We start from the raw sequence: 13,697 nt of genomic DNA on the forward strand, positions 1-13,697 counted from the left end.
CATATTTTTTGTAAACTGTATAGTTATATTTGGAAGATTAATACATTGAGGTTAAACTGTTATGTGAGAACATATTTCATAGGAAGATTCCATGTGATTTCTATCAAATCACTGTGGGAGGTACATGATACCAGCTTCCCACCTATGATCAACCAGTGAATTTGATATTAGATGAGTTGTTACTAGCTTCCTCTATCCAACATAATTTTTCCTAGCAACTTTTTTATCAATTATTATCCTTCTAGCAGTTAATAATTATTGTGTAGATCAAGATTTCTCAACCTTAGTACTACTGACCGTTTTCAGCCACAAAATTATTAGCTATGGAGAGCTGTTCTGTAAACTGTATAATTTTTTTTAATTTATTTTTTAGTTGTAGCTGAACACAATACTTTTATTTCACTTATTTATTTTTATGTGGTGCTGAGGCTCAAACCCAGGGTCTCGCATGTGTGAGGCAAGCGCTCTACCACTGAGCCACAACTCCAGCCCCAAACTGTAGAATTTTTAACAGCATCTTTGGTCTTCAGCTACTAGATGCTAGTAATCAACCCCAACCAACTATGACAATAAAAAAAATGTCTCCAGACATTTGTTCTCTAGAAAGGGAAGAAAAAAAAGATTCCCCCTAGTTAAAAATCACAGGTCTGAATGCACTATTTTATAATAAGCAGCAAAATGATGATTTTCTAATTTAATTATTCCTTTCCCATTTATTAGCTGTGACTTTCCTATTAAAAAAAACTTGTTACTTTGCTAACTATTAAATTATCTTGAATTATGATCTACATAGGTCAGGAAAAAGAAATGTATACCTTTATCAATTTTCAGAGGAAAATTGATCATTAAAAATTAATGATTTTCTGTAGTTGATGTGTTTCAATCTGTTATAGTTATTTTTAAAATATTTTTTTAAGTTGTTGATGGACCTTTATTTATATTTATATGTAGTGCTGAGAATCGAACCCAGTGCCTCACATGTGGGAGGCAAGCACTCTGCCAATGAGCCACAACCCAGCCCATAGTTACTACTTTTGATACTCAAATTGTCCCATGTTTGGCAAATTAGAGACCCTACAAAATTGATTACTATATCATTCTTATATGATCTAAATATTCTTCAATTGTTTTCTTGCTTTTAGGGATTACAAGATGTTCTAGGTTTGTCTTGGTTATTTCCTGGTTCAGTACTGTAATCTGCTACCTCTTCTGAGTCCTAGTATTTAGAGATACTTAATTGATACTGGACTGTGATTGCTTCTAGGCCTCCTTTCTATTAAAAAATGCTTATCTTGGGCTGTGGTTATAACTCAGTGCTATAGTGCTTACCCAGCTTGTGTGAGGCGCTGGGTTTGATCCTCAGCACCACATAAAAATAAATAAAACTTTGGATTGTGCAGAGGGGAATGAGGGGAAGGGAGGGGGTATGGGGAGGAGAAGGACAGTGGAATGAGATAGATATCATTATCCTATATACATGTATGATTACACTACACCACATTCAGCCAGAGGAAGAAGTTGTGCTCCATTTATGTACAATGCGTAAAAATGCATTCTATACTCATGTACAACTAACTGAAAAGGTAAATAAACAAAGGTATTGTGTACACTTACAGCTAGAAATATTTTTTTAAAGAGTTCATCTTATGTCTGGCATGGTGTGCATACCCCTAACCAACTACTCAGGAAGCAGAGACAAGAGGATTGCAGCTTAAGACCAGTCTGGGCAACTTAGTAAGACCCTGTCTAAAGTATTCTCTTTGTTAGGCTTATCTTACTTTCTAATGACATTCACATAACTAAAAAGTAGAGTTACTCTACAAGATCATTACTAAGATATAAAATATAACTTAATTATCTTTAATGTGCTAAATTCTAAAAAAAAGCTTAATTTAACAAAACATTTACTCTATATTTTAAATCTTCATGAAAAAAGTATACTAAATTTCTTTTAAAAATTTTTAATTTATTTGTTCTTTTAAAGATATATTTGACAGTATTTTTTTAATATTTTATGTTTTAGTTGTAGTTGGATACAATTTCTTTATTTTATTTATTCATTTTTTATGTGGTGCTGAGGATCGAATGCAGGGTCTCACATGTGCTAAGCGAGCGCTCTACTGCTGAGCCACAACCCCAGCCAGACAGTATTTTCACATATTATACATACATGGAGTATAACTTATCCTAATTAGGAATCCATTCTTTCATTTTGTACATAATGTGACATTCCTTTAGTCACGTATTCATATATGAACATAGGAAAGTTATATCCAATTCAATCTACTATCTTTCCTATTCTAATCCCCCTTCCTTCCCTTCATTCTCCTTTGTCCAATCCAATGAACTTCTATTCCCTCTCCCTCCACTCCTAATTGCGTGTCAGCATCCACATATCAGAGAGAACATTCAACTTTGGTTTTTTGGGATTGGCTTATTTCATTAGCATGAGAGTCTCTAGTTCCATCAATTTACCGGCAAATGTCAACTAAATTTCTCTTAAAATGAGAAATTTTCCTTTAAAAGCATGTTTTTGGGCTGGGGTTGTAGCTCAGTGATAGAATGCTTGCCTAGCACATGTGAGGCACTGGGCTTGATACTCAGCATCATAAATAAATGAAATAAAGGTTCATCGACAACTAAAAACAGCATGTTTTTGCTTGCTAAAATTCCTTTATAACTGTCCCAAAATATAGCACATAGTCAATCTACTTGATTGTAAAATGATGGTAGCATTTTAAAATGTTTCTCCCTATTAACACAACGAAGATAGTATGGTTGATAATGAAATGTATCATATATAAAAAGATTTATTGATTACTAAAGGACATGAATAGGTAAAACTTTATTCTACTTCCTTCCTCCAGTACTGGGGGGTTTAATCCAGGGGCACTCTGCCACTGAACTACATCCTAGTGCCCTCCCGCCCCCTTTTTAATTTTGAGACAGGGTCTCACTAAACTGCCCAAGCTTTCCTCAAACTTGCAATTCTCCGGCCCTAGTCTCCCAAGTAGCTGGGATTATTGACATGTACAACTGACTGCACTTGGCAGGTAACTATTTTTTACATGCTATTAGACATTTTAATCTACTCAACAATAAATGAAATTGTCTATCATCAAGAAAGTATAAGGCCATCAGAATAGAATACATATTTTTGATGTTAGTAAAGTAAAACAAAGACAAAATCTACCTATCAATCACATTACTACGTCTTGTTCATCTTCTCTATTATGTATGTAAAACACTGGCATATTTGAATATATGCCAATATGTTCTTTAGGATAACCCAATTAAGCATGAGATCATTTGAAAAGAAGCTCTGAAAAACTAAAAATAAATTGGGACTAAAATTAGATTCAAGGTGGGGCCGTGGCTTTAGGAAAAGTATTCTTCTAGATAAGCACCTAATCATGGGGGAAAAGGTCCAGTTTTCTCATCTTTAAAATGATATATTAGAATCTTGAACAAGTAATAATGCCCTGAGACATATTTTGTTTGGCCCCAGGCAGTGTCTTAGAAGCAGCTGAATTAATTGGCAACATTTTAAGATGTTTAAAATTTTTAATGTAAAGTTAAAGAAAGAAAATCTATTTCTCAAGTCTCAAATACTACAGACCAATTAGGTTGGAGCTAAAAATAAGTGGTTATGCTCTTGTGCTCAACATTCAACCACATTTCCCAACATAGTCAGAATCTTACCTCTAGCCAATCTCGTTTCATGCACCTTATCTTACTGGCCTATATCATGAGTTAAATCTTTTGTAGCTATGACTTATATACTGTAATTAGAACACCCTGACACTCAGAACAGGTTTGTTTTCTTTGTACTATATATTAGGGTTTTATTACCAAAAAGGGAAATTATTGATCTGTAAAGTTGCTTATCATTTAACATTCTCTTTCTCATATCACATCAATACAACTCAGAATATAGTAAGAAAAGTAGAAATGTCATCAAGAAACTTTTACCTGTGAATTTGATCTTGCCTACTTGACCGAACTGGAGCCAGACCATCGATCTCATCAAAGAAAATAATTGATGGACGCATCTGATAGGCCTAAAAGTAGGTCCAGTGGTCACATGTTACCATAAAAAGCCTCAAATACGTAGATTTAATATAAAGCATTTTAAGTCATTACATTCAAATGTATTCACCAGAATTTATTTATAATTACTTATAATTTACAAGTCTAAATGCAATTTCCAAGGACTATGTTTCAAGGACTCAGCCTAAATCATAATAACATTTAAGTTTAATTTTATTGGTGTTTTCAACTGGAAACACTTAAAATACATTCACCACTGGTTATATATCTTAGATTTCAAAAAGCTGTAGTTACTGGAACACACATAAAAATATCTATTAAAGACTAATTGTTGAGGCAGAGTAGAGGACAGTGACATAGTCTTCCTCCATGTCAGGAGAAAAAACAGAATAGAAAAACATTATTTAGTAAGATGTCACCATTTAAAAAATCTACTTCAGTAAAGATAAAGAAAAAAACTTTTTTTCTTTGTAATTATAGGTAGACACAATAGCTTTCTTTCTTTATATTTGTGGTGCTGAGGATTGAACGAGTGCCTCACACATGCCAGGCAGGTGCTCTATCACTGAGCCATACCCCAGTCCCCTTAGAGACTTAAAAAAAAACCCAAAAAAACCCAAGATTTTAAAAAGTTTGTAGCCATGTCTCAGAGCAGAAAATATTATCTCACATTGTGCTTTTGATACACTCTGAAGTATGAAACTGAAAAGTCACTCTAGGGCAGAACTGTCTTCACATCCTGTACTCATACATATCTCAATACTACAGTCTCTAAATATGAGATTACCACTCTCACTAGGTGTAAAACCTAGGCCTCCAAAGAACTTAGATCCAATTATTCATTTCTCCTGTAACTATAAAACTATTAATTACAGGTCAGTGTAATCTTAACACATCAAAGAAAATTAATCTAGAAGGATTATATATTGGGAATAATTCTTCTGAGTGATTAAACAAAAAGTTTATCTAATCCTTAAACTTATTACATCTGCATAGATTATAGAACTATGTAGGCAAATTTCAATATCATACCTGATCAAATAGCAATCGTAGCTGTCTTTCAGATTCCCCTACCCATTTACTCAGACAATCAGCACCTTTCCTCATGAAAAATGCTACTCTTTTATCCCCTTGACTGCATTCATTGGCAAGTGCTCTAGCAACCAGAGTTTTTCCAGTTCCAGGTGGACCATAAAACAAACAACCTCTGTAAAATAATATGTTAAACATTTAAGTACTACATTAAAAAGTAGACTATTGAAACAAAAATTAGGAACCAAGTTCATGAGTCCATAATTAATAAATAAAACAATATAAGATAAATATAATATAGTTTCAATCCACAAAGCACAATTTAAAGCCTGGGAGTTATTATTGATACTATAAAAATACATATAGACAATAAAAATAAAGCCCTTTATTTGAAACATTTCATTTCATTCATTCATGATTTTCTGTAGTTGGAAGATGTTCATCATATTCTCTTACCTTCACATGCAGTCATACAATTTATACGTATGTTCAAATGTATATTTTAAGAAAGGCGAGATATAGAGAAAAGTTGAGTTGTTTGTTGTTTCTTTTTGAATTCACTAAATTACTTAACTAGGCACTTCCAAAATGTCCTGTAAGAAGTCATTGTTATTGTTTAATAGCTTCTAAATTTTTTTTTTTGTAGGAAGTATTGGGGATTGAACTGAGGGATGCACTACCACTAAGCTACATCCCCAACCTTTTTGTTTTTAGACAGTGTCTCACTTAAGTTTCTGAAGCTGGCATTGAAGTAGTAATCCTCCTGCCTCAGCCTCCTGAATCTCTGGAATTAGAGATGCATGTTACTGTGCCCAGCTTTTAATTTCTTAAACTATAAAATTTACTTTAAAATGCACCAATGTTTAACTGATTGATTTATGATACATTACTTTACTAGGAAAAAAAAAACATACACTGAAGTTTCTATACTGGGTTATTCAAGAAGAAACATTACATAAGGAAAAAAAATCAGGAACCAGTGTTTAAAATTAAGTAAAGGTGTAAAAATTAAACAATAATAGTATTTAGCAGATTATGTCTAAAATCAAAAGCATAATTTAATTACCTTGGGGGTTGAATTTTGAATTTTTCAAAGACCTCTGGATAAAGTAATGGAAACACCACCATCTCTTTTAGAGCTGCAATATGTTTGGACAGGCCACCAACACTATCAAATCGTACCTGGCAATGGAAGAGAAAAGTGACAATTTTAGACTTAAGAGTCAAAATTAAAATGTTGCCCCCAATATCCCTCCTACTAAGCTATATTTACCTGCACAGTCAACTCAGTAACAGTATCCTTTTTTTTTTTAAAAAGAGAGAGAGAAAGATTTTTTTTTAATATTTATTTTTTAGTTTTCGGCAGACACATCATCTTTGTTTTTGTATGTGGTGCTGAGGATCGAACCCCGGTTGCTCGCATGCCAGGCGAGCGAGCTTCTGCTTGAGCCACATCCCCAGCCCCAGTAACAGTATCTTAATTGTGACTGAAAGATTTTCTTTTTAAATGTATATAAAGATTAAAATTTCTGATGAAAAAAAAAAAAGATTTTTTTTCCTTAACTTTAAAACTAATCTACAATACTGGAGCATAGTGGTGCATGCCTTTAATCTCAGCTACTCAGGAGACTGAGGCAGAAGCATCACAAATTTGAGGTAAGCCTCAGCAACTTAGCGAGAACCTGTCTGGGGGGAAATATGAAGGGCTGTAGCTGTAACTTGGTGGTAGAATGCTTGCCTACTATGTGCTCTTGGTTCAATCCCCAGCACTGCAAACAAAACTTAAAAACTATATTAAAGAACAACATTATAGTTCAAGTTGAGTATACATTTCAAAATATAGTACTCACTGAAGAATCTAGTTGCATTGGATCAACATCAGCAAGGCTAGCTCCAATTTTCATTCGATCTTTATAAATTCCCCTTAATTCATCTTTCCGAAAATTTAGTGGGAGGCACCTATGAAAAAAGATTTTAAAAAGCACAGACCTATCAATTCTCTCTTCTCCCCATATACAATGTTAGAATATTATCATTTTTCTTAATATTTGCGGGGACCCACACCTGTAATCACAGCAATTCGGGAGACTGAGGCAGGAGGATTGAAAGTTTGGGGCCAGCCATGGCAACTTAGTGAGATCCTGTCTCAAAAAGTAAAAAATAAAAAGCATTGGGATGTGGCTTAGTGGTAGAATACCCCTGGGTTCAATGCCCAGTACTTTTAAAAAAAAAAAAAAAAAAAAAAAAAAATTCAACTGAAAAAAATCTAACAATTTAAGTATTTCAAATCCCTCATTTTCTTTAAACACATAGAACTTAAGTTAGAAACATTTGTATCCAAAGTTTTATTATTAAAGACATATGACCTAATGAAAAACATTAAGTAATCAAGAGGTCACAGAACCTCAAAGTAATTCATGGTGGAGAATTTAGAAAGTAACAATATACATTATAGTGGCTGGGTCTAACATACAGAGTATTTACCATTTACCAGATACTGTTTTAGGTGCTTTACATTAAATCCTTGAAACATTCTAATGAGGTAGGCTATTATTATTTTCCTCATTTTAGAAGAAAACTGAGGCATAGAAAGGGTAATTAATTTGCCCAAAGTCATCCAACTAGTAAATGGTAAAGCCAAGAATCAAATGCAAGCAGTCTATTAATCTACAGATCTATAATAACTCTGGTGTACTATAATACCTCTCAGCAAAATATTCATAGTCAACCAGCACGTGGATTCATATCAATCTTCTCAAGCAAGATAATATCACTAGTTTAATATAAGAACCCTGCTCATTTTATAGATTGAAAAATGAACATTGCTTATGTAAAAGGAAGATACTTACATGAGAATTAACCTACGTCAAGCATACCAGATTCACTCCAAGTGACAGTTCTTGTTAAGCTCAACTCCATAAGGAACTTATTTTTTTATCATTTTTAAATGACACATAATAATTACATGTTCATGTGGTATAGTGTGAAGTTTTGGTACATATATAATGTTCAAACCAAGGTATTCAGAAAATTCATCACCTCATGCATTTATCATTTCTTTGTGGTAAGAACATTCAAAATCCTCTTTTCTAGCTATTTCCAAATAGTCAATATAATATTGTTAATTACCTTGGACAGAACTATACAAGAGAACAGTGCCATAAGGAATTTACACTGTGAAATCTAAGATAAACAAATTTTCAATCATAGCTTTTTAAAGAATATTTCTTTTTGTTTTTAATTGGTACATATTAATTATTCAGAATAGTGAGTTTCATTTTAGCATATTTGTACATGATTAATTTAATTCCCTAAGAAATCCCTTTGTCCTTCCCCATTCCTTTCCTCTCTATTAATGGTCTCCTTTCTATATTCATGAGGTCTTACACCTGTCTCCCTACTCCCAACTTTTAAAAACGGTGTATTTTTTTGGGGGAGAGGATGTGCTGGAGATTGAACTCATTGGCTTAACCACTGAGTCACATCCCCAGCCTTTTTTCATATTTTATTTGAAGATAAGAGCTCGCTAAGTTCCTGAGGCTGGCTTTGAACTCATGATCTGTCTCAGTCTCCTGAGTTGCCAGGATTATAGGCGTACGCCACTGTGCCCAGCTAAAAGGTTTCTTTTAAAAAAACATATTACTGATTCCAACATGGCAGCAGACGCAGAGAGATCAAGTCTCTGACCTCTTCAGCTGTGCAGGCATAGGGAGTCGTAAACAAACTAAATCTGTTTGCTCAGGATCACTAGGCAATGCTGAGCTGATGTGGATCGGGGGCGAACAGTCTGGGCCTCTCAGAACACACACTGACCCTGGATCGGCTGAATTCAAGCTCCCATTCTCCTGCTTCCCGCAGACAAACAGCTGTGACTCAGCACTAATCCATCCGGCTGAAACAACTGGTCAGCCCTTCTCATCCTACGGAGGTAAATGCCTACCGAGCCTTCATAGGTAGTAGCCACAGGTTTGAAACGGGGCTTGGGAGAGACAGTAAGGACCCACCCGTTGCATTGGTCGCCCGGCAAAGGGAAACAAACTGTTGCCATTTGCAAGAGATACCACCATGGCAGAGAACTGACGTCATCAGACTGCGGCGGAGGAGATAACTTCATTGAAACCTGCAGCTACAGGTGTGTAATTTCCTAGCCTTCCCTCTACACACATCGGGGAAACCTTAAGGGCCCCTCCCAGCTCTCCCGTGCGCACGATAGCCAGACCGAGGGAATCAGAGGTGGCGCGGGACCCGGGCGCGGAACTACCGCTCCCACCAGTGCTGACAGCTGAGGTCTCTTGCACCAGCTACCGGGGGCGTGGCTACCGGAGAGCAAATAAAATTCGCCGAGGATTCTCAGCCCCAAGCTCTACAAACTTAGGGTCTGAGTGAATGGCAAACTGGGAGAGTGTGCCCAGTCGTTCATGAAAACAGGGCTCCCGGGAACAGCAGACCTGGCGTGTAGCCAGTATTATGGTGAGCGACACCCGTGAGAGGGGCCTGGCTAGAGGAAAAGTGGGAAGTGACTAGACACAAGAGGAGGCCCTAGGCACTCAGGATTGGAGACTCGCCCAGTCTGGGAGGAGCTGCTGCACAGTGATTGCTTCCCGCCTATTGACAGGAGAAACGTGGCCTGGTAGGCACAGCGCCACATACTGGAAGAGAAGTTAATCAAACTCTAAGACTGCATTTATTAGTTTTTTTTTCTTTTCTCTTTTTTTTTTTAATTTGGGTTTTTCTTTCATTTTCATTTTTCTTTCTTGTTTTTTTAAATTTTTTTTTACAATTTTTTTAATTTTTTTTCCTTCTAATTTTAATTTTTTTCTTTTTTTTAATTTTTTTTCTTTTTTTTATTTCCTTTTTTTTCTTCCTTTGTCTTTTCATTTCTTTTCAATTATCTTATCCCCACTTCCTTGAATTCTACCTGCTTACTCTCATTCTCTTTAGTGACTTCTTCCCTTCCCTTCTAATGCCTTTCCTCCCAAGCATCTAATAAATTTATAGGAGTAAACAGTAACTCATCAGTCAAACAGAACAAGAAGTAACATGAGCAGCTTCAAAAAACAAGGAAGAAAAGGAGTACAAACAATGCAGGACAGCCTAAATAATCAGGAGGACCTAGAGTCATCACAAAAATGGTCATATAAAGAACTCAAGGAACACCTTAGACAGATGGAATGGAACCTTAAAGAGGATACGAGACAGCAAATTCAAGCAGCGAAAGAACACATTGAGAATGAATTATATAAACAGATAAAAGAGGAAGTTAAGCATCTTTATCAGGAGATAGAGATTATTAAAAAAAATCAAACAATAATTCTAGAAATGAAGGAAACGATAAACCAAATTAAAAACTCAATTGAGAGTATCACTAACAGAGTGGAGCAAGTAGAAGCCAGAACGTCAGATAATGAAGACAAAATATATTATCTTGAAAACAGTCTAGCCAACTCAGAAAGGCTGGTAAAAAATCACGAGAAAAACATCCAAGAGTTATGGGATAACATGAAGAAACCAAACTTACGAGTCATCGGGATAGAAGAAGGTACAGAGATTCAAACCAAGGGAATGAGTAACCTGCTGAATGAAATAATTACAGAAAACTTTCCAGAAATAAAAAAGGAAACATATACAAATTGAAGATGCATACAGGACACCGAGCACACAAAATCACAGTAGACAAATGCCAAGACACATTGTTATGAAGATATCCAATATACAGAACAAAGAGAAAATATTAAAAGCTACAAGAGAAAGGAGACAGATTACATTTAGGGGTAAACCAATACGATTAACCACGGATTTTTCATCACAGACACTGAAAGCAAGAAGGTCATGGAACAATGTATTTCAAACACTGAAAGACAATGGATGCCAACCAAGAATTCTGTATCCAGCAAAATTAAGCTTCAGGTATGACAACGAAATAAAAATCTTTCATGATAAACAAAAGTTAAAAGAATTTGCAGCCAGAAAACCAGCATTGCAAAGCATTTTGAGCAAAACACTACACGAGGAAGAAATGAAAAACAATAACCAAAACCATCAGTAGGAAGTGCCTCGGTAAAGACAGAGGGCGAGGGGAAAGATAATCATGGAGAAAGAAACTAAATTTTTTAAAAAAAAGGATAAATAATCAAACATGGATGGAAGTACAAACCATATATCAATAGTAACTCTGAATGTTAATGGCTTAAACTCTCCAATAAAGCGACATAGGCTGGTATCATGGATTAAAAAAACAAATCCAACAATATGCTGCCTCCAGGAGACACATCTGACTGGAAAAGACATACACAGGTTGAACGTGAAAGGATGGGAAAAAATATACCATGCACACGGTCCTCATAAGCAAGCAGGGGTGGCAATCCTCATATCGAATAAAATCGACTTCAAGAATAAGTTAATCAAAAGGGATAAAGAAGGACATTATATACTGTTAAAAGGAACCATTCACCAACAAGACATAACAATTATCAATATTTATGCAGCAAATAATGGTGCTGTGACATTCATAAAACAAATTCTCCTCAAGTTCAAGAATCAAATAGACCACAACACAATAATTATGGGTGACTTCAACACACCTCTCTCACCATTGGACAGATCCTCCAAACAAAAGTTGAATAAAGAAACTATAGAACTCAATATCACAATCAATAACCTAGACTTAACTGACATATACAGAATATATCAACCATCATCAAATGGATATACTTTTTTCTCAGCAGCACATGGATCCTTCTCAAAAATAGACCATATATTATGCCATAGGGCAACCCTCAGTAAATATAAAGGGGTGGAGATAATACCTTGCATTTTATCTGATCATAATGGAAAGAAACTGGAAATCAATGATAAAAGAAGAAAGGAAAAATCCTACATCACATGGAAAATGAACAATATGTTACTGAATGATCAATGGGTTACAGAAGACATAAAGGAGGAAATAAAAAATTCTTAGAGATAAATGAAAATACAGACACAACATATCGGAATCTATGGGACACAATGAAAGCAGTTTTAAGAGGGAAATTCATCGCCTGGAGGAATAGTAGGGGATAGGAAAGGTAGCAGAATACAACAATTACTAATAGGGCATTATGTAAAATTGTGGATGTGTAACCGACGTGATTCTGCAATCTGCATTTGGGGTAAAATTGGGGGTTCATAACCCACTTCAATCTAATGTATGAAATATGTCAAGAGCTTTGTAATGTTGTGAACAACCAATAAAAAAGAAAAAAAAACATATTACTAGCATAATACAAAACATAAGGGATTCAATTAGCATTTCCATGAATGAAAGCAAAGAAAAATTCAAGTAGTCAAATATAGTTTTCGAATGATCCAACTCATTGCTGTCCAACAGACACGAAATTCAAGCCACAAACTACACTTTTAAATTTTCTGTTAATCTTACTAAACAAAGAAAAAAAGTGCTGGGGCTGGGGTTGTGGCTCAGCAGTAGAGCGCTTGCCTAGCACGTACGAGGCGCCAAGTTCAATCCTCAGCCACATAAAAACAAATAAATAAAACAAAAGTACTGTGCCCAACTATTAAACAAAACAAAACTAAAAAATATTTTTAAAAAGGAAACAATGCAAGTAATTTTAATAATATATCTTATTTATCCTTATATATCCAAAATATCATTTCTACAATCATTTTAAAAACTGAGATGCTACACTTTTTGTATTAAGTCTTTGAAATCTAAGCATATATTTTATAAAAACATGAACTCTGTCCTATTTAGACAAACCACATTTCAAGTGCTCCGCCAAATGTGACAAGTGTCTACTGTATTAGACATGGCAGATCTAACTAAGAGAGTAAGCTATAAAGAATAAAGAATATAGGGCTGGGGATGTGGCTCAAGCGTTAGTGCGCTCGCCTGGCATACATGCGGCCCGGGTTCGATCCTCAGGAACACATACAAACAAAGATGTTGTGTCCGCCGAAAACTAAAAATATTAAAAAATTCTCTCTCTTAAAAAAAAAAGAATAAAGAATACAAAAATGATATATAAAGATAAGTATCTCATGGAGTTTTGAGGTTAGCAAGAATGGTTACTTGTGGCTCAGTGGTAGAGTATTTGCATATGAGACACTGGGTTTGATCCTCAGCACCACATAATAAATAAAATAATTATGTTAAAATAATCCACAGTTAAAAAAAGAAAAAAAAAAAAAAAGAATACAAAGAATGCTGGATGCAATGGCACATGCCAGTAATCCCAGTGTCCCAGGAGGCTGAGGCAGGAGGATCACAAGTTCAAAGTCATCCTCAGCAATTTAGCGAGACTTTGTCTCTAAATTAAAAAAATAAAAATAAAATAAAGTAAAATAAAATAAATGGTTGTTTTGAATGCCCCTCCTATTATTATACTCAGATTATTTTGTTTAGCATTACTTTTTACTCTAATGGTATTTTACTACTGGAGTCCAAGCAGTACATTCTCATTTATCCAACCAGATGTGTAAAATGAGAATAATCCTTGACCTTTCTACTTCATATAATTAGTGTGAAAGTCAAATAAGCTGGTGGAGTTATACTACAGAGTTATGTAATGAATGAATCTTCCAATTTTCCTTAATAGTTTCAAGTGACTGTTCACTAA

At 34.9% G+C, this 13,697-nt stretch overlaps 1 protein-coding gene across 1 annotated transcript in view; it reads right to left on the reverse strand.

Moving 5' to 3' along the window:
- Window positions 1-13,697, reverse strand: part of ATAD2 (ATPase family AAA domain containing 2) — a 64,568-nt gene that overhangs the window by 22,201 nt on the left and 28,670 nt on the right. The window contains exons 10-13 of the mRNA XM_081266733.1: window positions 6,933-7,041; window positions 6,149-6,264; window positions 5,083-5,257; window positions 3,973-4,061 (exon numbers count right to left, since the gene is read on the reverse strand). Coding sequence (XP_081122859.1) covers window positions 3,973-4,061; window positions 5,083-5,257; window positions 6,149-6,264; window positions 6,933-7,041 — 489 coding nt within the window. The remainder of the gene's footprint in view (window positions 1-3,972; window positions 4,062-5,082; window positions 5,258-6,148; window positions 6,265-6,932; window positions 7,042-13,697) is intronic.

Source organism: Spermophilus citellus (assembly GCF_964194105.1).
Source record: "Spermophilus citellus genome assembly, chromosome: 14".
Taxonomy (NCBI): Eukaryota; Metazoa; Chordata; class Mammalia; order Rodentia; family Sciuridae; genus Spermophilus; species Spermophilus citellus.